This window comes from Lineus longissimus, chromosome 19 (assembly GCF_910592395.1).
Source record: "Lineus longissimus chromosome 19, tnLinLong1.2, whole genome shotgun sequence".
NCBI lineage: Eukaryota > Metazoa > Nemertea > Pilidiophora > Heteronemertea > Lineidae > Lineus > Lineus longissimus.
In genome coordinates this window covers 8,228,928-8,256,393 of record NC_088326.1, presented here as the reverse complement: position 1 = coordinate 8,256,393, position 27,466 = coordinate 8,228,928, and the positions used below count along the sequence as shown (strand labels likewise).

The 27,466-nt window shown below is 40.8% G+C and overlaps 3 protein-coding genes and 1 long non-coding RNA gene across 4 annotated transcripts; 2 read left to right on the top strand and 2 right to left on the bottom strand.

Moving 5' to 3' along the window:
- The first annotated feature begins 2,521 nt into the window (after nt 1–2,521).
- Nucleotides 2,522–4,036, top strand: LOC135502935 (uncharacterized). Its single transcript, XM_064796148.1, has 2 exons — nt 2,522–3,053; nt 3,481–4,036. Exons 1-2 carry the CDS (start codon nt 2,924–2,926, stop codon nt 3,939–3,941), a joined length of 591 nt encoding a protein of 196 aa, XP_064652218.1. The 5' UTR covers nt 2,522–2,923; the 3' UTR covers nt 3,942–4,036.
- Nucleotides 4,037–4,686: 650 nt separating this feature from the next.
- LOC135502936 (uncharacterized) lies at nt 4,687–6,527 on the bottom strand. The gene is made up of 3 exons (XR_010449839.1): nt 6,428–6,527; nt 5,299–5,413; nt 4,687–4,991 (listed from the first exon to the last, which is right to left on the bottom strand). It is a non-coding gene; the product is annotated as an uncharacterized LOC135502936 (long non-coding RNA).
- A 7,082-nt stretch (nt 6,528–13,609) lies between these two features.
- On the top strand, nt 13,610–15,755 carry LOC135503228 (uncharacterized). The gene is made up of 3 exons (XM_064796696.1): nt 13,610–14,094; nt 14,547–14,786; nt 14,987–15,755. Exons 1-3 carry the CDS (start codon nt 13,853–13,855, stop codon nt 15,150–15,152), a joined length of 648 nt encoding a protein of 215 aa, XP_064652766.1. The 5' UTR covers nt 13,610–13,852; the 3' UTR covers nt 15,153–15,755.
- Nucleotides 15,756–15,904: 149 nt separating this feature from the next.
- On the bottom strand, nt 15,905–18,429 carry LOC135502786 (uncharacterized). The gene is made up of 6 exons (XM_064795891.1): nt 18,249–18,429; nt 17,731–17,901; nt 17,154–17,514; nt 16,627–16,819; nt 16,154–16,411; nt 15,905–15,966 (listed from the first exon to the last, which is right to left on the bottom strand). Exons 1-6 carry the CDS (start codon nt 18,398–18,400, stop codon nt 15,905–15,907), a joined length of 1,197 nt encoding a protein of 398 aa, XP_064651961.1. The 5' UTR covers nt 18,401–18,429.
- Between the last annotated feature and the right edge of the window lie 9,037 nt (nt 18,430–27,466).

Genomic DNA, 27,466 nt, shown 5'->3' with positions numbered 1-27,466 from the left:
CATGACGTCATGAAATAATTGCGTCAACAACGGGAATCCTGGGCCCGGTTTCTCAAAGAATCTTAAGTATTTGTCTTAAGTCATAATATTTTGACTAAGCCAAGTCAAAAACTTAAGTACGAATCTCAAAGCATCTTAAGACGAACTTAGCTAAGTTTTCCCAAAATGACTGAAGTCAGGTGAAACGTGCTGAGCCGGCCGTTTCAGCCAGCCTCCGATAGTTCCACTAAGACTTCGGGAGTTTCCGTGAGATTACGAATATTCCCGAGTACGTTTCCAAGGAACTCTTCAGCTGGTCGGCAATGAAGGAGGTCGGATTGTGAATGCCACATCGCGACCACGTGGGAAATGGGCATGGCGGGAGAGGCACATTGATCTTCGTTTCTGATGCTCGGCGGTGCGGATGATAATGACCCATAATGATGAAATTTTCCAAGGAATTACTAGTATTTTGTAACTATGGTGCTCTCATTATTGAAACTTACCACTGAATGTACATGTATATAGCCGATAAGACAATAAATGCGCCACACCCACACCCCCTCTTACAATCAAGCGCTATTAGTATTTACTCCTTTGCTGTCCAAATCCCCTGGGCCCAAGCGTCCCAAGTATATCAATTACGTTCCGAAAGGAGCCAATCACATTATAAGGACGAAGATGAAGATTAAGGATGTACGGAAATACGGGCGGCGACTACCGACGGTTAGAACGGAATTGGTACCATATCATTACTGTTGTGTATGTAGGCTTGGCCAAGCAACATTACGCCCGAGAAAAATGGAGGTAAACATGGAAGTGCATGAAGTCAAGCGGGTTAGAGCAACAAATTGGTCATCCCAGGAGGAGGCCATGCCAATGGAGGCTGTTCGCCTACGTGAGAGGCACTGCATTGGACGTTTCAGTGGGATAGGGGACATTGGGACGGGCTGCGTGTCAAAGGCTTCCAAGAGGGCCGCCTGGGAGGCCGTTGCCGAGGATGTGAGGTGTGTTCTTCAAGTTCAATCGTTCCCTGTTGTCTGCTTTAGTCTTCTCGTCGACACACGGCTGGTTGACCAATAAATCAATAAGTTATTCATGCCTGGCATAGTACAAATATTACAACTTGACTGGGGGTGATGTTCACCGGGCAAACTTTGTGCTAAAAATTTGTGCCCGTGGTGCACGGACTCAATGTTGTTGTGTCGTCTGCTTCACCATGCATGCATGCGATGCGATGCATGGTAGACACTCACAATCCGACTGAAAAACTTCCCTAAATGCACTCGCCTTACCCCGAAATTTGTGTGTTCCCAAAGTTCAAATTTCGCCACGCCTTAAACAGACACGATACTGCCTATTTTTGCTGTGAAATCGAACAGAATCGCACATCATTTCCAAAAGAAAACAAACATTAATTTTGAGATCGTTTGGAGGTGTGGTTGGGAGGTGTGACGATTTCAGCCAATAGAAGGAAATCAGGTCACCATTAGCATGTATTATGTAGATAAGCGCAGCTGCTGTGTGACTCAGCGTTTGGGGAATCCCCCTATACTAATTGGTCACAGCCGTAGAAAAGATTTCAGATATGAAATAAGAACAATAAAAACATGAGTTTTGATAACAATCAATCAATATAATGATAAAATAATATTTCTCTCACTGTAAAGTGTAAATATTAATACAGTTAAAGATTTATGACAAGTGCATCAATGCTTTAGACTAGAGTTGACAAGATCAATGACAATGCCATCATCATATCTGTTTATCAACATTTTAGAAATGGGGACTATTTAGGCAGGAGCAAAGTGCCAAAAAGTTTAAATTGGTCATCTTGATCTTAAGTACAGTACCTCTCTATTATTCAGGGCACCCTTAGGACTGGCAAGTGCTGTCCTTACTTGAGAGGTGCCTGATTAAAAAGGTCAAATGTAATGGAAACAACCACTTTGTGAACAAAACTAGTGTCCTTGATGGAGAGGTTATCCTCAATAGAGAGGTGTCCACTAAGGGAGGTGTCCACTGTAGTTCAAACTGGGTCATGTTTAATATATATGAATATATTCGGCGTACAAGCATGATCGAAGATTTCGATGTACTTCGAGATGTGAGAGACCCGACTAATTTAAACTTCATCTTGCCCACCTTGCTGTCTACAGAGTCCCTTTAAAATGAAAATATGAACACAAGAAGAACAGTCCAGTGGCTGATACAAGATAATTTCAAAGTGATATAGGAACTGAAGTTTTGCTAAGTAGGCCTACTACGGTTATAATCATCAAATAAGGCATCATGGCCCAGGTATTGCAATTTAGTACTGCAATATTGATATTTTTAAAATGTCAATGGCAATGCACTTTTTTGTTGTGTGATGTTACTTTTAGCATCATTCTTACATCTTAGTTCAAATTTGAACTTGAACTGTTTCGAAATATCATTTTACGTACAGCGCTGCAGGAGTAGTGGTGCGCACAAGTGCAGAATGTGAAAAAAAGTACAAGAATATAAAGCATGGAGGTAAGTCATTTTACCATTCTCACAAAAAATGATTATGTATCAGAAGTCAAGAGTTCAGTTCACGCAGCTGTAGGGTTAAGACTTCAGTAGAAAGCACCAACATTTTGCAAAAAGTCAGATAAGGCCCTGTTCCAATACCAGTAAAGAGAAAGGTAAAAGTGAAGGCCTACTAACCATGCTAACTATCAATACCACATGAAAACATTTTGACAATAATAGAATCCTTATCAAGGCCTGCATGTAGGCATACCCTTACGAAAATACTTGCATTTATGTAATTGGTCATTTAGTTTATCTATTAGTTTGCAAAATATCTTAGGAATGTAGGAGGTTGATATGATTAAAATGATCAGGACTGTATTGCATTTAATAGCTGAAATAAATAAGTTGTTTTCATTCATTTTCAGCACGGGCAAAATTGGACGAAATGCGTCATCCAGCCACTGGTGGTGGGGGACGTCAACCACCACCAACTGATGCTGAAGAGGCCTACTACACCATGAGAGAAGGTGATCCGAGCATCAAGGGCCTTATTAGTGGGTTCGACTCTGAGATAGGTACATACATGTATTAGGTTGATTTGATAAGATTAGGGAGGTTGAGATCAGTCACTTATCACGGAAACTTATACGTACATCCAGATGCATATGTACACAAATTTTGTCCTCTTTCTACAGTTTTACACGATAAGTGTCCGCGATAAGACGTTATTCTCAACCTCCCTTATTTGGACATGCCAGAAAACATACAGTAGGCCCCCCAATCAAAATTCCCCAACAAATTGTTCACATCACACATCAAGATAAAAGGCACAGCGACTCATTTCACTGAATAGTAAACGTCAGCTGAGCGGAATTAAGCGATCTAAAAAAAATCATTTTAGATTGATATAACATAGCAACTTTTGACAGTTTTAATCATTGCAAAACTAATGTCATGTATTGATGTTGAACCATATTTCTACACATCTTTAACTACTTTCAGCATGGACAGCAGTGACGCAAGATGAACACAAGAATGTTGTGTTTGACTTCCGACTACCATTACAATCAGCTGATGCTGAGACTTCTGCAGGAGGAATTGCAGCTGTTCTTCCTAGCTCTACTATAACTAGTATGTCCTCCAAGCCTTCAGCAGCCCGAGGAAGTGCCCCTCTTGAACCAAGGTCCACATGCAAGAGGGTAGCAGGATCAGCCAGCTGCCCCAGCACTAACATTGACAAGAACATGAACAAGGCAGAACTTGCCAATCTGCTTAAAGCCTCGGTCAAGCCACCAAAGCCGAAAAGATCTAAGGAAGACCTTGAAAATCTTTCCTACGAGGTCATGCAAGAGGAGAAGTTGGCAGCACAGCAGCAACAAAAGTTGATTGACTGTCAGATAGCTCTTGTTGGCCTTAAAACTGATTACATCAAGCTAAAAATGGCTAAACTGCACAAGGATTAAATCTGCAGTCAATCAAGTTTTCATGCCCCTAAGGCAGACGTTACATAGAGCTTCACGCTTCACTCCTCACGCCTCATGCTTTACGGTTCACCCGTGAACCGAAGAATTAACAAGGTATTTCAATGAGCCATGTTAGTTAGGCCCTCATTTTTCCTATCTACGTAACGTCTGCCTAAGCGACCAACTTCTACTTTTGTCCTCCATCTTCACCTGATTATAGTAACTAGGAAAAACTGTCTATGACTTATGGGCCCAGTTGCTCAATAAGTGTTAGGTTAACACCAACGTTAGCGCCAATGCTGGCTTTAAAATCTCACTAATGTAAGACTAGAGTTATCAATTAAAATGGTATTATATTAAGGATTAATGTTAAAATTTCCAAGTCGATGATATTCAACTGCTACATAAGTGAGATTTTAAATCAAGCATTAGCACTTAAAGGCCATATATCAAGGTTTGAAAACATGCTTGATACTCATGAAATATGTTGAGGGTTAAAAAAACAAGATCCCAGATCTTCCGAATCCACAGCTTCCTCCTCTCTCGTTCAACTGGCTTTGGAAATTCATGAAAATGGGTCCCATCCGTCATTCGATTGTTCTTTGTGCTAGCCTTGACACAATTCGGAGCCACACAATACACCATAGTGAATGAAACACATTACTTCCAGGTGTGCATAATTAATTAAGAAGGTATCACGCAAATGATCTCTTACAACCCTTCCAGTTACAGTATCGTCATCAATGGGATCAAGGTTATATTGATTCTCCAAAAGTGGCTCCATCACATCCTGCCGCTTCAGTGCAATGTTGTTGAGGATTACACAGCAGACTATCACTTTACAGGCCTGTTCTGGGACCAGCCGAATTTCATCGTGCAAGCAATGGAACCGCCTCTTTAAAATGCCAAAGGCCTGCTCAACTCGTGTCCTGGTTCGTGCTTGGGCGGCATTGTATCTGGCTTCTTCAGGTGTTGGATTCCGATAAGGTGTCATCAGGTACGGTTCAAGTGCATAACCTTTGTCGCCCAAAAGGAATCCATCATGTGGAGCTGAAATTGTAAATACAATATTGTAAATGTAATAATTTTTTTCAAAATGAATGAATTTTATACTAATTTATTGAATATGAGAATATCAATGTTTTTTGTCATTTTATACATAACATGGGGTTTCTCGTTTATATATTATATATTTTTCAAATAAGCATGATACTGTTGATCCAGTAGTATGCCTATGTGATAATTTCTTTTCTACTACATGTATGTTAGTTATAAATGTTGATAAAGTTCCAATTAAATTATTTATCTATCAATTAAATTACTTGTTTTTAGTGGGTATCACACATGTCTGAATTACCTTGGTTAGCAAGTTCTCGGCCAATGGACGACACCTTGAATATTCGACTGTCGTGAACACTTCCCGGCCATTTGGCTACAAGGTTTGTGGCAATGCGATCAGCATCACATATCATCTGCAATACCAAAAAGTGGAAATTGAAATATTATTTCTGGGTTTCTGCCGGGGGGGGGGGGCAACTGCCAAGATTGACCGAAAAACAGCCAAAATTTGCTCTTTCGACCAGGAATTTGGGCTTTGGTTCCCCCTCTTGAATTTTTTTCTGGCAGAAACACTGTACTTTCAAAATTTTTCATACTTAGCAATGATTTTAATTCATACTATGCCAGGAATCAGGATATTCATATTTCAGATGGACATGCAATCTCTTAAACTAGATCAGGCCTCCAATGAGCCAGGCTTTGAAAGTGAACCTGATCTCGTTCCAAGATGACTAAATGAAAAAGCCAGCCAGCCGGTCATCTGGTAATAAATGCAATGCATGTTTATTGTACTTTGGTGTAGGCCTACAGACATTATGTGCACATTTTGTTACTAGGCAGGGCTACCAACTGACTTTTGAAAGTGTTCTATTCACAAATGCTTAACTGAACATTGATGCTGTGAATGGATTTGCGACAGACATAAACATCCTCAAATTGAGATGGGGCTTGAATCTTTATCTGTGTGCAGTCCAAAGCACCGATTACGTTAGGGAAACCTAAAATCAAAGTGGAAGAACCATTAGGCAACACACAAACTGACCTGTATTAGGCCTAACTAACTATATCATTCCCCGACTGCGCCCCGCCCTGGTCGACATCCACCTCACTCAGTGAGTTGAGGGCATTTTTATGGATGCAGTATGCAATGCATGGAGGGATGATATTGGTACAAGAAAAGTATAGAACATACTGCATACTCATGATCGAGTATAGGCCAGACCTGACTGACCAACAATCCATACAGCAGTAGTGTAGGCTGTACATGCCATGGATGATGGTCATTGGTGGACACACAAGCACACAACAACAACATGCAACACTACGTACAGTCACAGTCGACAACAGTCTGCACTCGATCAACTCAACTGCACAGTCACAGTGGCGCGGATGCGAGTATTCATTAGAATAGATGGCTGCATAGATACCTTCACATGATTATAAAGTTTCCAGCAATCTAACAGCCGGTTTTCAATAAACAAACAACAGCATTGAACCACGCAGTTTCGCTTCCATGATGACACACGACACATGTCATGCATGTGTGTGATGAAAAAAACCATATGCATTCGGAGAGCGCGATCGCTACTGGGAACCTTTTGGTCGCTCGTGGGACCCACTTTGATGATCGCCGCCCAGACCCTCACGTGACCCGCGTGTTAATAGATGGCGACGTCGTCGTCCCCCCGAGATAATAAGTCGTCCCCCCGACATAATAAGTCGTCCCCCCGACTTAATAAGTCGTCCCCCCGACTTAATAAGTCGTCCCCCCGACTTACTAAGTCGTCCTCCCGACTTACCAAGTCGTCCCCCCGACTTACTAAGTCGTCCCCCGAGATAATAAGTCGTCCCCCCGACTTAATAAGTCGTCCCGCCGAGAATTTTTTTTTTTCGATGTCCTTTCCCAGCCAACGTAGATTTCAGAGAAAAATTCAATAATTTTAGCGCTTAAATGAAAAGTCCATAGGCCTACTACAAGAGGGCAAGCACGATAATACTAGTAACCTGATGTCAGCAGTACAGTGAAGATAGTAGTCTACATGTTAGTTCATAATAATAACAGCTCAAGATCACAAGAAACCACAGATCCCGGCGCCCCCCGCCCACTGACGAAGACCCAGTCGCGCAACTTGATCCATCTCACCCGATCTCACCCTGGCCAAGTTGAGCGCGTAAATACCACGAAAGGGTTAAATTTATCTATTAATAGAATATTCAAATAAGATTGCCGTCATGTTGATGCACCGCCTGACCATGCTCCACACATAGATAACGCATGCGCAGTAGCAGCATCTTAAATGGAGAATTGGTCACGTGAGGGTCTGGGCGGCGATCATCAAAGCGGGTCCCACGAGCGACCAAAAGGTTCCCAGCAGCGATCGCGCTCTCCGAACCCTGATCTCTTTCTGGGCCTCGGGCCATCAAATATCGAAGGACAGGCCGGTTGTGCCGGCGAATTTCCGCCATTTTGTGTCCTTAATTCCGACTTAAGTACGGTAGCTACCGTGCTTAAGTTTTTGGGGTACTTAAGTCGGCTAGGCGAGTTAAGATTCTTTGTGAATCAACAAAACTTAAGAAATTCTCATACTTAAGTCACCAAAACAGACTTAAGATTCTTTGTGAAACCGGGCCCTGGTAACTGTGGTTGCGGTGCGTCGTGAAAGCAGGATCGGCAAGCGCGGCCCGTATGGAATGCAACAAACTGTACCGAAACCGGAACTGTCATGGGTCTGCACAAATTTTTTCAGATTCGATGGACATGATGGATATATGAATTTTGTTTACACTTTATACATACACGTAACCATTACACTCACTACGTTGTGTGAGTGATTAATAAGATAAAAATTTTATGAGATAAAGTGGCACTAATTCGGCCTGAATAAGATTTACAGTCCGAACTGATGATGCAGTGGATGACGTAGGATTATCAAAACCCTGAATCTCAGGATGCCGACATCCAAGATGTCGGCAATTGATCAATACCAGTGTCTGAATTTTTTCAAATTTCGGCACTGGGGCGAGTTTGTCTACCCATCCTACAGAAAAAACACGTGACCGGTCACCGGAAGCTTACGCCCCCAAATCGAGTTCATGACGAATGAATTGCAGTCAAGTACCAGTCTCTATGAGTGAATGCAGGTCAAGATGGTTCAGCTGGAGACATCCTCCGCACTGGCCTGTGTGACGATCCATAATTTTAAGGGACTTTTGAACACCCACTTTCCTAGTTTTCCCGATAGAGGCGCCACTGTCGAAGCGTGAAGACCAATGCCGAGTCAAACAGTCGTTGTGGTATGCACCGAGCATTATCCGTGAGTTTTAATAAAACAAGAATATTAAGATAAAAAAGATGTATTTTGGCATTAAGATTTCAATTTAAACCATGCAAGATATGAATAAGTAAACATTAAAAAAGCACTAGGCCTACTCTCTTGGTGAACGAACAACATGAAATCCATAAAACGGGGATAAAAGTTGGATATGTTTTGTAAATTGTAATTTATATGCCAAAATACATCTTTTTTATTTAAAGACTTTTTTCATATAACTCGCGGATAATGCTTGGTGCATATTACAACGACTGTTGGACTCGTGTTCGTCACTCTTCGACAGTTGCGCCTCTATTGGGAAACTGGGAAAGTGGGTGTTCAAAAGTCATAAAACTTTTGAAGTGCGCGAGACTACTCAGTGTGGTTCTTTCGAATTATTGACTCGTAAAAATCGTAATTTCTTACCCAAATTATGGGTCCTCAAGTTCGACTTTTCATCATATGTAAAGTTCTTGGCATTACTGCAGGATCCCTTACAAAATGACCATCACTTCCAAAATGTTCTATAGCTAACCCTAACCAAAACCTCTCTTTGAAGCATTTGTCAGGGATTCTGCAATCAAGCCAAGTTGTTCATCTCAATTCTCATGTAGACGAAATGGTCAACTTTGCATTACGGCCACTCCAGCTGGTTCAACGAAGTTACACTCAACACTGTGTAGGCTTAGTCGTAGACGTAGATTACAGTTGATCGTGCATGGTGTTTCACCACGAACATGCATGCGGCATGCTAGCCTCCCTGACCCTGGGCCGGTCATCCTAAACAGCGTCCACCACTGACGCCACCATCCACTAGAGTCCACCAGATTTAAAGTCGGGTAAAAGTTATCAAAATCACAGTGATATGATATCTATGACGTCTTGGAGAGAACGATAATAAAGTGCTGAAACTTGGCCGGCTGGACTCTGGAATGGTGAAATTTGAGCGACTTCATGTCAAGTCAAGGCAGACAGTGCACTGAAAAATTCAAAAAAACTTTTCTATACCGAGCTACTTTCTCTCAAGTTACCCCTCACGCTTTAGACAATGGGAGACTGCTAAAATGTGGAATTGGGAATGATTGTATCTATCCTCACTTTACTGGTTGGCAGATTCCACATTTTAGCAGTCTCCCATCAACCCTATGTGCTAAAAATATGACACTTAAGAAATTGGCACGGAAGTTGCAGCGGTATGTTTGGAGTATAGTCTCGCCTGTACTGGATACGTGAAGCATATCACCTTTAAATAATGAAAGAAAACACTGCGTTGTGCTTAACTGCCTATGAGTCATGGTGTGAATAAATTAACAATCCCGCCAAATATGCAGTTTTGGATGCGAGCGCAACAGAGTGTGCGCGAGATGAGGCGCCAGTACTAAAAAGAACGCACCTTGGTGCTTGCTCGCGCAAGCGTCGCGCTAGTAATCGAATACGCTAGTTATATCATGTATATTCACTGATAACCTTACTTGCTAATTTCAGGTTCCTGAGAGCCGTTATCGACTTCTCATGTATTATGTGTCGGGGTGGAATACCAGTGATGCAATGCAACAAATAGAACAGAACTTTTCAATGTTTTTAAAGCATCAGTAAGATTTTCTACACACGGGACAGTCTGAAATTTGATGAGGACTGAGTTCAGAATTCGCAGTGTCTGTGACTTTTTTCCAAGCAGAACAGAAGAAGCCATGAACAACCCTCTTGTAAAAACTTTAGAAAGAAGTACATGTGTATTCGAAAAATAATTTTGGCCAACAGTGAAAGGAAGGATAGTGAAATGTTCCAGTTGAGATTGCTCAGCTTGCTGCATGAACATGCTCTAATTTAGTCCAGGCAATGTGCCAGACCTTCAATCTGGAGGAACTTTGGAGAAATGTCGCCATTTAAAACATTCCCCTGCAGAATGGTCTGCCAGTTTGAATAATTAGTATCGTTCTACCATGGAGAGTTATCAAACTCTAGTGTGAGGACACCCACAGATATCCCTCAACAACATTTGGACTGAAACAAACGCATCCTGTACCGAAAAAAATCTGCCATAATGATTAATTTGGTAAGTACAGCACAGTATAGTTGTTCTATTTAGTATTGATCATTTGAGTGGCAGGCCCTATTGGGCTTCTTGTTTTTTAAGATCTATAGCCCTATGGTATCGATACGTGAGCATGTTCAGCCTTTTTCCTCAGCATTTTACGAGTTTTAATTCTTTGTTTTAGGTCTGTACAGTTGTCCCTGAGACAGTTTGATTTCATGAAGCATCTGTGCATTTCCACAAAAGAATTTGTCGTGGAATTTAGTAGCCCTGGATGCAGCACAGTTAAAAGGTAAGTAATCCCATCAAGATGGACGTGAATAATGATGAGAAAGCCATTGAACTACCTCGTTGATAAAAGTATCATGGAAAAGGAACAAGCTCGATATAGGCAAGTAACCATTTTGCAGTTTTCACTGATTTTTAGCTCACCTCGAGAGAGATGAGTTTATATTATGACGCAGCGTCTGTCGTCGTCCCTTAGCAAGACTCGTCTACTGGAGCTATCGACTTGAAACTTTGTACATATATTCCCCTAGGAAATCACACCTGGGAGACCGAATTTTGGTCTGGTTCGATTCTTGATTTTGCTGCTAGGTGGCTAGAACTGAAAACCCGGTAAGTGCTACAAATGTATATCTCCCTAACTAAGGACTTGATCATCACTAAATTTCATCATAGGTACACATTATGACGATGGTATATCACACGGGTTTTTGATTTGACCTACTTTTCAAGGTCACGAGTCTTTTTTATTGAGAAGAAATAAAAACAAACACAGCCATCTGACATAATGACCAAATACGAAACTCTTTCCACAGCAAAGAGTGACCTTTGATAACCAAAATATGAAACTTTGGAGTACGGTAATGAATACTAGTATTACTCAATTTCCAGTCCCTTTCAAAACCATGAATTATTTACTTCACAAATATTCCTATTGCACCTTTTGCAATAGTGCTTCTTCAAAAACGCCAGCCTCTACTTTCTTATCATAGTATTTTGCAAAAGTGTCTTTACTGCTCCACCCAGCCGTGCTGAGTATCGTAGTGAGTGGAACATTAGCCGCTTTGGCAGTGGAGGTAGCTGCTGCCCGAACACTATGTGGCCGGGGGCCATTTCATGGTATTTTGGAAGTGGTATTAAAAATGTAAATGTTGGAATCTTAGCAAAATATCAATGTCAATATCAATTGGACATGTTAGAGAGATGTCTGAACCTACTGGAAATAAAAAATCTGGGTCAAAATTTCCACTTCTTCATTATGCAAATTCAGTTTTTCACACGAAACATTGAAAATCAATGTGTCGGACAGGACACTTGATTGTCTTAATTCTCTCGGACAGTTGTATTTGATTTCTGATACTTTTTTCTTGTTGACAGGTTAGGTTTCATGTCTAAGTAGATAACACACCAAGTTTTTTTTTCAGTTTCCAATTTCAATGCCCTCTTAATTTCAGCTCGTAGTAGTCAAGTGTCCTGTCCGACACAACTCAGGTGTAAAAAGTTTAGTTTTTAGCTCACCTCTTAGCAGAGGTGAGCTTATCCCATACCGTGGCGTCCGTCGTCCGTCGTCGTCGTCGTCATCGTCCGTCGTCCGTTAGCAGGGCACGTTTCGTAACTGTTAGAGCTATTGAGTTGAAACTTGGTACACATGTACCCTTATGTAATGACACCTTGGAGACCAAGTTTCGGTCCGATTCGTTTCATGGTTTGGCCACCAGGGGGCCAAACGTTAAAAGTGAAAATATGCAATATCTCCCTCAATAGTAGTCGGAAAATTTTGAAAAAAATATGGTAGGTACTTCTAGCAAAGGTGCATCATATATCCTCCAGGTTTTTGATTTGACCTCCTTTTCAAGGTCACAGAGGTCAAATGGTGTAAATTGGCCGTTAGGATGTAACGATGGCACGTTTCTAAACTGCAATGACTATTGATACCAAATTTGGTACACATTTACCCCTTAGTCAGGTGATCTTAGGGACCGAAGTTTGGTCCAATATGATTCACCACTTGACCACCAGGGGGCAAAATCCAAAAACCTTAAAAATGTGATTATTCCTTAACTTCTTGCCCGATTGCCACCAATTTGATATCATGGGTACATCTAACCACCATACAGTATATGTCACACAGGTTTTTAATTTGACCTTCTTGTTAAGGTCACAGAGGTCAAATAACGTAAATTCGCCGTCAGGCCGTAACTATGGCACGTTTCTTAACTGCAATGACTATTGATCACAAATTAAGTACACATGTACCCCTTGGTCAGGTGATCTCAGGTACCGAAGTTTGGTGCGATCTGATTTGCCGTTTGGCCTCCAGGGAGGGGGCCAAATCCTAAATTCATCAAAATGCCATTTTTCCTAGTAATGACTTGCCCGATTGGCACCAATTTTATATCATAGGTACATCTAATTCTAACAACCATTCAATTTGTCACCCGGGTCTTCTTTGATTTGACCTACTTTTCAAGGTCACAGAGGTCGAATGTACTGTAAATTGGCCATTTTGGGGAAATTGTAATTGCTTGGACCTACATCAAACCTAACACTACATGACACAATACCATGCTCTTTATCCATCTTTCCTCCACATGAGGTGAGCACAATGGCCCTGGCCATTTCATTTTTCCAAACTAAGAGACTTATGAAAACAGGATTCATTTTCCTCCTACCTAAGGCAGTATACAGTAATATCATGAAGAAATTTTTAAAAGAAAAATGACACACCTCATGGGAAATTTAAAACCAATCGCAGAACGTGTCGGACAGGACAAAAGCATGGCGGACAGGGCACAAATCTTTCTTTGGTTGACTAATGACTACTTGTTTTGATAGCTATTGCATGTTTCACAATGAATTTAACCTTATTGAAGGTTATTTTGACCTTTTTGATTAAATCAGGAACCTCCAAGGATGATTTTAATGTTTTCTTTACTCTATGGTGGCACTAGTAAAATGCTGGTAGTTGGTAAATGTAGATATGGTGATAAAAAGCCAAGATGAAATTGAAGTACAAGGTAGTACGGTGTACAAAAATTGAGAGTGATATGAATAATGTCTAGCGACAGCTCACAAATATTACATTGTCAGATATTGCATTGTATATCATGTATTATATTATGTGCACAAGGCAGAAACTGGGTCGGATTCTGAAAAGGAAATGCACTACTAAATCCAAATTAAATGTCACACTACCGGATATGCAAATGCAATGGGGGCCTATTGGCCAGGAATTAAAGAGAGACTTCAGAGCTCAGGACAACTTTGCATTTTTGAATCACTTATTATAGTCAAATTTGAGTGAACATAATTTTTTTTGTGTTTGCCCACTCCTTTCCTTACTTTTAACAGTTTTTGTTTCGGTCTCATCACTGTTTTGCGTCGTCTGCTAATAATCACAGTAAAAACACGGTTCGCCTGGCCGCCATTACGATGACGTCACGAAATGGACAGCTCTCTCGGCCTCGTTTTCACCCACAGTGCCTGTGTACACATTCAACATGTCGGACTCGAGCGCAATAAGTGATTTTCAAGTTTCTGATAGTGATAATGCTAGCGTTGTAACATCCTCGAGTAATTTCACGGATAGTGGAGATGAATCAGTGGTAACTGGTGTCATTCTTGGCTACCAGTTCGAGCCCGTTGTTGAAGGCAGTTTTGAGGATATGGAAGAAGGCGAGGATGTTGATGACGAGGAAGAGGAAGATAGATTCTGGCGACTTCGTATGGAGGAGCAAAACTGGTACGTGAATTGCTGGATGCAAAAATGCATTTTTGACAATATTATCAGTTACAAATGGTACAAATCACGTAGATCTCACGGTCTCCTTATCCATTGTCGCTATTTGTCTGGTCTCGAAGTGCATTAGCAGCGTTTTTCGTTGGATGCTTCGAAACACTTGTCCGACAATTGATTTTCGGACTTTCAATTTCGCTCATTGTACAGCTTGAGCTTGGCTTCCTTTTTGCGTTATAAGTTCTTGCTTCCATGTTAGTTGACTGGATATTGCTGCAGCAGTGCCTACAAATGCCTAACTTGCCGTTTTCGTTTAGCTAATGTTATGTTATCACTTTGTTTACTAATGAACCATACTAAGCACACACATCATGCATTGGCAGCTAGCTGGACTGCACTGGATGTGGAAGACACCTTTGCCTTGTTTATAAATATAATGTGTGATATTTTCTTTTTAGGTGCATATGTGGTGACAAATGTGAGGTGCAAGATGTCCCAATAGAAAATGCCTGTTGCCATGAAAAGGAACCAATTTTGAGGAAAATTGAGGCGTACAACGAGGAACATGGCGGAAACATTCGGTGCATCACCGAACATCCCGGGTTCCAGTCCAATTGCCTTGATGTGTGGGTGCTACAGACTGCCTACTCCCATTACAAGCAGCAATATCGGGCGGCAGTAGATGGAGAAACAAATGAGTACGTGATACTTGTATTTCATTCAATATTGATAATATATTTTCATTCCTAATGTTATTACAAATGATCAAAAAATATTGCACTCATAATACATAATGAAGAGTAGTCAGTCACAACATGACTAACAAAACATACGTCTAGTGATATATTGGTCATGCATATACCTTACTCCTTTACTAATGTTATGCATTATCTTTCAGGAAATATAGATACGTTGCCTATCGTCAACTCGTCAGGTGGTGCTGGGGATTCCTTGGGAAAAAGAATCGAGTGCCCCTACCAGCATGTGCTTTGGAGAAGATCCGGTTAAGATTTTATGTTCTTGGGGATGCAGTTGGTTTCAAATACCTAACATTGGATGACTAGATTTATAGAATGTATCACAAAGCATTCACTAGTGTTTATTCATATCACCCAGTCATGCCAGTGTCATGCAATACTTGTGCCATTGGATTGTTCATGAACATGAATCTCTATAGATTTATGTACACGGATTCAACGAGTGGATTTTCGTGAAGGCTGGATGTAACATGATTTGGAGTATCGCTTGTGTCTTTCGTTATAGCTGTCAACAGCTTCAGCCTTATTAGGGTGATCATATGAGCTACAGAGTGCTGGTGGTATGTAGATATTGTTGTCCTCAAAGTCAAAGTCGTTCTCTCTGCACCGGCGCTGAACTTCTACCATCAACTTGTCGACATAACCTGAAATGAAAGGAAAATTTTATCTTGTAAAGCATCTGTCAAGCACGAACCTATATTCACTCTTTGTCATGTCTCGCACTCTTTGAAAACTTATAAAATCTGTCTTTTTGTCACTGTTACCTTACATGTATTCTAGAAACAAAGGGTGATATGAATAAAGACTTGTAAATGCTTTTACTTCAGTTTTGTACAGAAAGGCCTAGTGTACTGTATGGAGTTTTCAGTAAAAGCATTTGCTAGTCTTCACCCATTGACTGGGTGTGTGATTTGTACATTTAATGATCTAAAAATACAATTATTTTATACAACTTTGCAATTTACTTCCTCTTATGTATACCGTACATGTATGATATAAGACATTTCTGAAGAATGGATTATGGGCAGCTTGACTGCTTGATATCTGCCCAGAAAGAGTCAAAGAGGTTTGAAGTAGGCATTGTCAATAATGTTGCCAGCTTTCACTGATGCTGCCGATCCTGAAATTTGAAAATGTGAATAGGTCACACAAATAATTTGATGTTCATTTTATCACTAGAAGACAGACCATTCTATCCGAGAGTTTTGTTTTGAAACATCTCTCCAAAAACTTTGTGCATGTCGTGATGCATGTCCACTCAAGTCGATACCCGAGGGGTCTTCGATATCAATTCGAGAAATACTCACCTTGTTCAAGCCACTTCGTGCCCTTCTGCCGCCCAACTAATCGACCATGGCCGCACTTCGGATATACCCCTCCATGTCCTTTGTGTTTGTTGTGCATGTGGTTGTCCAACGACAACCACTTGGCCAGCATCATATTTGGGTCCCCATCTGGAGTTGTTGCAGCGCACCAGTAAAGGTGATTGATTATAGACCTCCGCCACTCCTCTAAAATCCCACAGTTTTTCTCCTTTGAAGCCTTGTCAACCTTCTTCTTCAAACCTGGAAAAAAGGAGAACAGTCCTAATAATTCTAGCAATTGTCAATTTGCTATGGACTATGACATTCATTTTTGTAAAGTGTTTCTCTTGACTCGTGCATTCACTTTTCTAACAAATCTCCACACTGGACCAGGCTGAAAAGTTCAATCTAAGAACAGTACTGTACTCTAAATAATTTCATGCCTAATATAATATGTAGACACTACGGACACTTACTCTTGGCCAAATGCCAGACGTCAAAACGATGGTCTGTATCCGGTAGATTTTCTCTGAGCCACTTGTTGATTTGGACATGCCGATCAGTCACTATTTTTGAAATAGTGACATCCTCCGTTTCCAGGTATCTAACACATCGAATCAACCCTTCCTTCTCCATGTTAATACTATGGTTGACGCCCTCTTCATTCGACTGAAAGAGATGAGGTATGGAGATTGATACTTTTGTCCTAATGTGCATATCAATTTCATGGAATCAAATTAAAATCTAGTTACATGTACAATCTGGAGGAGTGTTCCACAAAGTACATTACAATAAGAACAAACTCTCCAATAAAATCCATGTTGTTGACATTTTATGTATGATTATCATCATTTAACGGCAACAGTATGATATCAACAATGTAATCTAATGTGATCTTCTTCATGATAATCTGAAAACAAGGTTTACTGATCCATATTTACATGTACAATTTTCTTTTATATCGCCTGTGTAATTGAAAAGCAATAATTATAATTTTACTTACTTGAACTAATTGCACATCCAAAATGCGGTTGACATTCAACTCCAGGAGAGAGTAGGAGCCGTATTTTGCACAATGCCCTGGGCTGTCTGATCTACCATCCCCTCCAACAACAACTGGCTTCCTGGAATCTTTCACTTGCTGCAACACTTCCTGCTGGTTCTCCCGCCACACTGTCATCACTGCCGGCCACAGGTATTGCCTCTGGTGCTGGTAGAAGGTGCCCCGTTTTATCGCTTGGCATCCAAGATAACTGAAGACTTTCAGCGTTTTGGCTGCAGTTGAACCGGCGAAGAGGATGGCACTGGAGAGCAGCAAGTTTCCAGCTGGAATACGGTTGATAAATGGTTGGCTCTCCCAAAATCTGAAATGAAAGCAATGTTCAGCATGACACAATATGTACCAAGTGAAAAGGACTCTGGAGAAAACACTATTAAACACCGAGCTATTATTTAGTCACACTAATGCTGAAAGATGTATTAATTGATTGATGTACTTGGTTAGCCAAAATTTTGGCAATCCGGGAAAAAAACATGACAACAATTTTCATACAAAAATACAGGATTTCCTTCAATCTTACCTTTCAAAAGAACATAGTTTATTGGAACAACATTGCTTAATGGATAGATATGTCCCTAGGGTCCTGATGTGTCTCTTGGCTGGGGAACAGCATACAGGACATATCTTGAAGAGTTCCATCAATTTCGAGTGGAACACCAGGTACTTCGTCTCACAGTGTGGATCATCTTTCCTACGGAAAAATCGAGAGAAAATTCACAAAGAATACACAAAAGTCAAAAGCACAGGAAAAATTCCAATCTGCATGATCTGTGTTGGTGATGACTATATAAAAGGATCAGTTTTGTGGACTGGTCAATATCACTGGTAAATTTACAAGGCTGTTTTTTAAAAATGATCGTACAAGCTGTTGCCAGTGTTGGGCCCCTTTTTATAGAAATTCCTGGAAATAACATTTAGATGCTATATTGTTTTTTGTTATGTTGAGATGGCTTATATCAGATTACATGATTATGTTTTAGACAACCTTCTTCAATGCAAGGACACTGTAGTGTTACATAAATGTAGTAAAATACTCACTCATTCTCATTATCAATGAAGTTGAATTCTTCATCAGAGACCTCCTCGCTGCTGATGTCGCTCTCTGCTGGTTCATAGCTCTTGTCAAGGGGATCAACCGTATCTTCAAGAGATTCATCATCAGACGATTCTGACCCAGGTCCATCCTCCATTTCATTTGAAGCTGATTTGGCTTGAGGGCAATTTCCTGTGGCTATGTTTGGAAGGTGGTCAGGGTCAGTTCCAGTTGGTGTTTCTGTAAAATTCAATATACATGTAGCATTAGAACATGCAATATCATATCGATTTTATGTTAAAACTAATCGGATAGATTCTTGACAGTGAGACAACATGCAGATGCTGTGAAAATTTCCCGCGTTCAGTTCCAACATATTATCTAGACATAGACGGAGATCTTTCACAGTTTGTCTTTTTCATTTCTCTGAAAACATCATTACATAAAAGCTTTACCTGATGAGGAAACATTTGGCTTGACATCAATGCTGGAAATGCTGCACACCTTTTCATCTGTTTGTGTTCCTGAATATAAAAACAAAAAGTTTCTCAAACTTGTCTCAGTTCCCTAATAAATTCTATTATTGTGTTCAATTTGGCAAAAGCTACTTGTTTATGGAGTCGCCCTGTTTTATGACCAATATTAGTATATTATGCTTTAAAAATACTAACCTATTGAGACTGTCACCTTGGTCTTTGGTTTTTCATAATTTGTGTGCACCCTCATCGAACGATGCTTTGGTCGCCGAATTCGCCTATTCACTTGGGTGAATTGACTTTTGGTCTGACAAGGCTGAAAAGGTGGAGTAAAGAGCTCAAATAAAAACCATTGCCAAAACTTTGTTTCATGAATTCAACTTTTTGCTATGCATAGTCAAGTCTAGTTACATGGCTGCTTGTTGTAAATTCTGTTCCGAAATATTGAGTAAAAGAGACAAAATGTTTTCTTTCACCTGGAAGGAAATGATGATGGGGGAATTTTTTACTGTTCCATCCAGAGTAATGTCAGCTTGTTAGTTTGATTCTCAACTCACCACAGATTCCTGACCACCATCTTCATCATCACTGACATCAGCTTCGATAGCAGCTTGGAAATCCATGGCTTCCTTCCAAGCACCAGCAGCCTCCACGTCCTATGTAATTGTAAAAAGAATGAAATTATTGCCAGTGATTGTCCCACATGTCAGTCTACCCCTGATTATCTCGTCTTATATTGTCTAACTGCTCTATGCATCCGTCAGGAAGTAAGGAAATGTATGGGCCTTATACTGTCATGACTGTTCCTGTGTGATGCTTCATACATAGGCCTACAATGAGTACAATGCATAATAAGCATAACAAGAATGTAAACAAAACAAGACTTACTCGTTTTCTCTCCCTTATCACGACGGCATTTTGACTTCCAGTCAATTTGGGGGTCGTAAAAATGTCTGATGAAGGACCAGGAACTGGGGTGAGAGGGCTTCGTGTAGCTTTCGGACGTTCTGTGACTGCAGGGGTCCCGTGTTTCGGCTTGCTGGGGAGAAGTGAAACGGACGGGATCGCATCGTCGGCCAGGCTCCAGTTCACTTTGATGTCCTTGGCATCTTTCTGATATGCCTTCGCCAGCATTTCTTTCTGCATTTGCCTGGACACACTGTTGGTCATATCGTCGGGAAAATGTTCACTACATATCACTGCATTTTTGGTCCAAACGAAATCTGAACGGGAGTGGGAAACGACCCTGCACCAAGCTTTAAATCTCCGAGAATCATCAGCTCTATCAGGAAACAAATGCGCTCCGAATTCACTATTTGATGTGGTGTTACCGCATCCATAAACAACACATCGTTTTCCCCGGTCTTTCCTCAGCTTCTTCAGGGTTTTAGTCCTCTTCTCCGGCGGTTCGGCAGTATCTTCACTTGTACAATCCATCGCAATCTTTCAGTATATGCCGCTGATGAGAACATTTTACCTTTATGTAGCCTGTAGGGGCCTAAGTTCCTAGTTAATCCCATTGTTTAGCCCGATAATCCCTCTAATTAGCATTCAGGAACATGGTTCGTCTGACACCTTTGGCTTATCAGCACCGCTGTCAAAACACGATATCAGTGTCCATCTCGTGACGTCATCCAACATGGCGGCTGTTATTGGAATTTCTTTAGCAGGCTCGTAGCAGACGATGGATTTGGAAATTTTAAAACGCTAATTAAAAAATAACTATCCGTAGGAAAATAATTATTTTCATTCAGGATTGATTAAATGACTGCCATTAACCCATTTCTAAAGTTTTATCAGTACATCAAATATCTATGAAGTCTCTCTTTAAATATATGATCTTAGGGGCATTTACAAAAGATGAGAAAACAGTGGGCACAAAGTGCAATATTGTTATGGAAGTTGGTATGACTAATTGGACCTCATCAGAAAGTTAAGATAAATTTCGATAATGTTGTGGATGTTACAATCTGGTATAGTCAAGGGCTAAGGGGTAGCAATCTTTTATTTAAATTCAGTCTAAATCAGCTAATAAGATTGAGAGTAGGCTACATGTAATGTATTCTTAATCCAGTTTCAATGTACTGAAAAACAGTAGACTAACTGATGGGGCTAAACATGCATGTGGGCTTAAATATGACAATTAGGGTGGGGCTGACTATGGAAATGGGCAATCTGTCTGTCGTCGCAATCAGTCCATGCTAGGGTGGCTACATATGAACAGATTAAATAACATGTGAGAGTAAAGTTGGCAAAGTGGAGAAAAGTCAATTTACACAATAGGTTATCAATCTGATGATAGCTAGCTGAAAGGGAACTATTTATAGGAATGAGCAAATGTGAATAATGGCAGATGGTTAAACATTCATGTATAAAAATATTTCTCGTTGATCCGAACACGGCAGCAGAATTACGAGTGTGAGTCTATCAAATATTACTAGGCCCTATACTACATTACTATATGGCCAAGAGGGTAGAATACTTCAATTTAAAATTGAACCAATTGTCTGTGTGCTATTACGTGATGCTCAAGGTAATGATGTGTTGAAAAGGATTATAGTTACCACACCTTGACTGGTGATAAAGATCTAGGCTATCAGAGTTAAGAAGAGTTCATTGAGTTACCAATATGTTGAGTTCATGCCATGATTGAAAACAGTTTATAGGAAAGTTCACAGTTTGGAGATGTAGGATCACACAATGTTCAGTTTGAAATGTTCCATCACACAAAGTGGGGAGACTGTTGAAAACACAATGGACATGGATGGAATAGCGGTAGCCAAATTATGGTCTGCAGGGCTGACTGGTGTCTCCACATGCACTAGGTGGCATGGAGAAGCCTCCTTCCTTCCTGTCAGTGTCAAGGATTGTCATGGTAGTATGGATAAGTTGGCAATTTGGCAATGCCAATCAGGGGTAGATCGAGGAACAAGAGACAACTTGTGAGGGTCAACCACAGTATGGTGACCGACTGTGTACGTGTTACCCAACACAAATTTCCCAAGGCTCGAGAGCTACATGTACAATGCAAAAGGCAGAGTACAAACAGAAGTCTGTATGTATTAGAGTTCACACATGCATGACATAGCCTACATGTGCAGAGTGCAGTGAGACGAGAAAAATGTTTAGATCCAGAATATTAATCACATCGACATGGCTTCCGATTTGATTATGAATGAATGGACTCAAGACTGGGTCCCAAGAAGACTGTAACTACGGCACTGTTGTAGTATTGAGTGTTCAATATGATAAAGGTTTCGTCACAGACATGACAGATTTACAAGAGAGAGTTCGAAAGATGCACAACGTCAACAACACTACTGCACATTGGTATACGTGTATGTATTGTATGTACACTGAGTACAGTGCACACACACGGTGATCAGGAGATTGAAAGCAAAGTCACTCGGATATCCGAAACGAAATGGTATTGGTGATGATGGAAAATGATAGTAGTTATCGGAATAGTTCGTCGGAATCAGATCCGCAAAAGAATCATCACATTGGGAGAATCGATCCAGTAAGAATCAAATCCAAAGTTCAAACACTAGCCATGACAGTCATGATACTAACACATGACGGTGCACAATGCACTAGAGAATGTGTGGGAGTGTCCCGAAATGCTCAGGGCATGCAGGGCGATCCGAAATGCACGCCGGCACGCCTAGAAATTTGCGAATAAAAATCCGTCACAATCGTAGTGAATATCGAAACATCCTTTCAAACGAAGAGTCATCAGGTATTCACCATGTTATATATTTGTTGGTCGGGGAATTATTCCATCAGATTGGAGTCTTTTAGCGAGAAGATGGGATCTAGCACGGCAGCACGAGGCTACCGCCTCTCCGAGATGATGTTGAACAAGTCCAGGAAAAATGGATCACAACACGGAATAAACGAAAGAACGAAGATATCCTGTTTCACGGTTCTCTTCCTTAGATAAAGTCACACATTTTCATACTGTTCCAGCAGCACAGATCACATTCGCAAGCTTAAGAATATTTATCGAACGGCCGAACGCCAAAAGGAATCTCACGAGCAGGGAGACGTAGGTACTGTCACAGTCCAAGTTGACAGGGCAAGTGTCCAGTCTTCCCGCGGGATCGGCCACACGTGGGGGCTGGCTTTCGCGCCACCTCCAGTGATTGGTCCCACGGCAAACTGGGCGGTGCCTTCACAACATGGTGCTCTAGAGGCAACCAATGGCAGAGGGCTCACAAGAATGGTTGAGCAGAGATTGACAAGTCTATAAACAATTTGATTGTTTCAAGGACGCAATTAATATTGAACTGAAGTGACCTCGATGGTCCAAGACTGGAATCTGTGAGATGCTGAATAAAGCATGGTCAATTGAGGTTTCTAAAATAAGACATTTATCAAAGATAATTACTATATAACAATAGACTGCTCAGCTTCAGCCTTGGCAGCCTCTCTGAGGGCCTTGTTGTGGCATGTATAAGTTTTCCTGGCAGGGGGTGGAGGCATATTCATAACAGAGCAAAATTTTACCCCAGCCGCATGGCCACAACCAATAGTCCGCATAGCATACGTGAATCGACGATTCATTTCTGATACTTTGTTCACCATCTTGGATGTTCCAAATTGCTTAGACCAATCACAATTAGAGCAGCTAATTGTGAAAACACTAAGGAGACCTCTTCTCAACTTCTCAGTTTCTGAAATATTTAGTCCTAAATTACCACAATCACCGCACCGAACGTCCAACGCTAGTAATGCCGCAAATATAGAAACATCAAACATCCGGGTTCCTTCAACAGTCTGTCTCTCGGTTCTGTTTTGCCTTGGGATATTATCTACTCTCTGTGCTGCAGGTGATCTCTTGATCTTTTTAGATGATGAACTGGGCTCAGCAGGTTCATTCGGCAAAGCAGGATCTGCATCCGCGGCACCGGGTTGAAGTGCCTCAAAATTATCACCAGTTGTAGATCCTCTACCCTGAGATAGCCCCTCACCTAACCCAGCCTGTACATGTAGGTATGTTGAGAAAATTTTCAAACACCACCTATCTCAAATTAAAGAACACTGCTGAAAAGAGCTAAGAACGCACTTTAAAAAGACACTTACATCATGTGATTCTGTTGAATATTAAGAAAGTTACAGATATTTTAATTTGATAATTAACGTCGTTTTTCGACCGATAATTATACTGTTAAAATAATAGGCCTTTTGTGACCGAAAAGTTAATTTTGTTCACTTATTTGCTTGTAACTTTCTTAATAATTAAGATATCTCCATGAAATTTTCAGTGAAGTTAGATCATAGATTGTTTGTTTGATTCCACCTATTAAAACAGTCATTCACTAGGAGAAAGAAAATATTTTAGGCACTTGGTGGATTTTAATTATTATAATTTACTTCCTGAAGTCAAAGAAAATCGATATTCCACTTTGACACAACCCGTATGAACACGAACCAAGAATTTATAAGGGTCTAATAAATTCTTGATATTACCTGCTGAAATTTCAGAATTAATAATAACAATTAGCTGTACTAAAAAGTTCTTATTTACCGGCAATGATCTAATGTAGTATCACCAATAATTCCAGATCCAGTTGAAAGACAGCAAGACACATTCACAGTTCACTATAATACGGTCACAACATACAAATTAAGTCTTGTTTTTCACGAGGATATTTCTTGTTATTTCAGGCACATGGATCAAAATATTTTAGTCACACAAACCGGTCTATGCTGTAGTCAAAGAGAGAGACTTCAGTTACATTGTCAGATCATCAGAAATGAGATCTGCCGCAAGTTCGAAGATCGACATATCGTAGTCAGTGGCATCATCATAAGTCTCATCTCGAGACCAATAGGCAACAACACACTTTTTCCCATTGGCTTTCATTTTTTCAATTTTTCCATTGTAGACAACGTGCTGTCCATCATCATACCACACATGGCATATTTCACATCCAATGGATTTACCAGACAAGAGTTCTGCAAGTTTATCCTGCTTGTTGTTATCTAGTTCAGGAAATTCCTCTGCAATGTTATGAACATCAAGGGTTTTTAGTCTCTTCTCCAGTTTTCTCAGTCTCGTCTCTCGCCTGCTGCCTGTCTGCTTGCCTCCTTGACAACTCCGTCCTCAATTCCTTCTGCTTTACCTTTCTCCTTCGCCTCTGTTGTTGCCCTACTTGCACAGCCTTCTTCAGAATTGCATCTCTTCTCTCCTTATCTAAACCATCTAAATAGTCAACTGTCCTATTTTTCTGTGCCCTCATCTTGCTCGAAAGGAAACAAAGAGTTGCATTTGGGGCTTTCTTTTGTGCAGCGCTGAACATTCCCATAATTTCTTCGGCGTCTATATTATGAGAACGTGAAGACTTGGTCTCTTCCTTTAACTTTTCAGTTATCTCACAGGCAAAGTACTTTTCATACTGTTTCTCTAGGACATCAATTATGATCTGAAGACAAGCCTTTGTCATGTCCTTGAAGTGAGTCGCATCTTTTGGTTGCTCTCTCAACTCCTGAAGGGTGGCGTCTTCTGTTGGTTGATTGAGGACATTGCCGAAGAAATCTGTGGTGCATGTCAGCATGGCCAATGGTTCCTTTATACGGTCCTTCAGTTGAGCAAGCACTTCCCTGACCACTTGAATACCTTCGACATGATCAATTTGATCGACAGCAGAGGTGTAAAATGTTTTCATCCATGGTCCTGTAAGAAGTTTTCCAATCAGTCCTACCACTTGCATTTCAACTTGAGCGGTAACGGTCACAAAATCAGTCAAAATACTTCTACGCAAGCCACCACAAGCGGTTCCCTTTTCCAAAATTTTTTTGAACAGTGAATGATGCTGCACAAAAACACCACAAATGTGAAAAAGGACATGAAGACGGTTGCCCCTGTATCGAGGCATAATTCCACGCGGGATCTTTTCGTCATCCAGAAATGTTGTGAATCCACGAGGATCTCCTTTGCCATCCTTGTAGCGCATTTTGTTCATTTGAATTACAATATTGCCTGCAAGGCAATCTGTTCCCCACAATGATTTCACAGAGGCAACATTTTGTTCATACTTTTTCAAGGCAGTTCTGGTCTTTGTAGCAATAGTATCAAGAGGATGCAGATGGCAGTTTAACTCATTTAGTGTCTTGTTCAATGATCAATTAACAAGCTGTATGGCAGCATGATTAGCAGCACAGCGGTCAGTAAGCGTGTTTGAAATGTTGTCGATCATGTTTTGCCTTGTAGTTTGGTAGTCCGCATCTTCATGAAACTTTGTATAGACATCGACAAGATTATCCACAGATTCACAGATATGTAAATGATAGTCATCGGCAGTACCACCTGCCAACTCATCCACAGCCACTGCATAGCACTCTGTTTTGGTGATGACATGAATAGCGTTAACGTGGACTCCCTCTTGAGTGGTGGCGTCAAAACCAATGGTGTTGTCTTTCTCGGTTATGATCACTTCTGCTGTTTGCAGTTCTGCTATGACACCAAGTTCCCGTGCCATGGCTTCCACAGTGGTTCTGGCAGGCACATCCTGTAAAGTAACACCACAGCGTAGGGCAAACTTCTTAATTATGTTCTGGACATTGCTGGTGGGAACTTGATTTACGATGCAATCATACACCATCATGCGCATGTCAGGGAAATAGGACTTTCCATCAGTCTTTGTCGGCATCACATCTGATTCCAATTCCTTCACTCTTTCTTCGAGCACTGCCTTGTCATGTTGGAGCTGTTTGATTTCTTCATCTCTGTTGCAGATCTTAACTTCAAGATTGCCTATCTCCTGTTCATTTGTAGCAGATATCCTGTGGGATGCTTTTAATGCCTGATACTTTGCGTTCAGTCTCTGATGTTTTCTTTTTAAAGTGGCTTGGGCTTTCTTTGCAATGTCGAGTTCCAATGTGGCTGCTGAGGTGCATAACTGTTCTTACAACATAGAGATTTTCAAATCTTTTCGTTTGACCGTCTGTCGCAGAGTTTTGAGAAATCCTTTATTTCTCTGTTTAGCAGTCACATTTCTAATGGCAATCAACTTTTCCTGCTGCATCCGCAGTTGTTTTTCCCTCATCGACCTCAAACTTTTTTGGCGGAGTTTACAAACAGTACACTTGGCGGTTTGCCGAGTTTTGACAGGAGAATTCGGGAGAGGTCTAACTACAGCAGTTGTCTGTTCATCATCAAATTGCTCAACTTGGATGCTGGTACTTGGTACTGGCGCAGCTTGTAGACCATCAGATTTATATGAATGTATCGAAAAATGTTTACGACATATGGACTCAAACTTCTGAAACTCCTTGGGATTTGAAAGCTTCTTAAACTTGTCCAGGGTAAGGGAAACCAACTTTTTGGCTCACCGTAGGGGAGTCTTTACAATACCGCAGTGTCCGTCTGTCGTCGTCGTCCGTCGTCGTCGTATCCTGTTTCAAAAACAGTGGCACGTTTCTTAACCGCTAGGGCTATGAACTTAAAACTTTGTACACAGCTTTGTCCGATCTGACTCTCAACTTGGCCACCAGGGGGCCAAATGTCGATATCTAAAAAGTGTGATATCTCGCTTATTAGTGACTTGTTTTCGATGAAACTTGTGTTGTAGGTACTCATAGCAAATATACATCTTATATCATACGGGTTTTTAATTTGACCTACTTTTCAATTTCACAGAGGTCATATGGCGTAAATTGGCCGTTAGAGTGTAAACTATGGCACGTTTCTTAACCACTAAAGCTATGAACTTGAAACTTAGTACATATAACCCCCTATATCA

Excerpts from the sequence above, each read along its gene's own strand:
- LOC135503228 (XM_064796696.1), top strand. The coding sequence starts at position 13,853 with ATGTCGGACTCGAGCGCAATAAGTGATTTTCAAGTTTCTGATAGTGAT. Across the intron at positions 14,095-14,546 it reads CGTATGGAGGAGCAAAACTG|GTGCATATGTGGTGACAAAT; the intron begins GTACGTGAATTG and ends TTTTCTTTTTAG. Across the intron at positions 14,787-14,986 it reads GTAGATGGAGAAACAAATGA|GAAATATAGATACGTTGCCT; the intron begins GTACGTGATACT and ends ATTATCTTTCAG.
- LOC135502786 (XM_064795891.1), bottom strand. The coding sequence starts at position 18,400 with ATGGAGGATGGACCTGGGTCAGAATCGTCTGATGATGAATCTCTTGAA. Across the intron at positions 17,515-17,730 it reads AAACTATGTTCTTTTGAAAG|ATTTTGGGAGAGCCAACCAT; the intron begins GTAAGATTGAAG and ends CTTTCATTTCAG. Across the intron at positions 15,967-16,153 it reads CACGAAGTGGCTTGAACAAG|GATCGGCAGCATCAGTGAAA; the intron begins GTGAGTATTTCT and ends TTCAAATTTCAG.
- LOC135502935 (XM_064796148.1), top strand. The coding sequence starts at position 2,924 with ATGCGTCATCCAGCCACTGGTGGTGGGGGACGTCAACCACCACCAACT. Across the intron at positions 3,054-3,480 it reads TGGGTTCGACTCTGAGATAG|CATGGACAGCAGTGACGCAA; the intron begins GTACATACATGT and ends AACTACTTTCAG.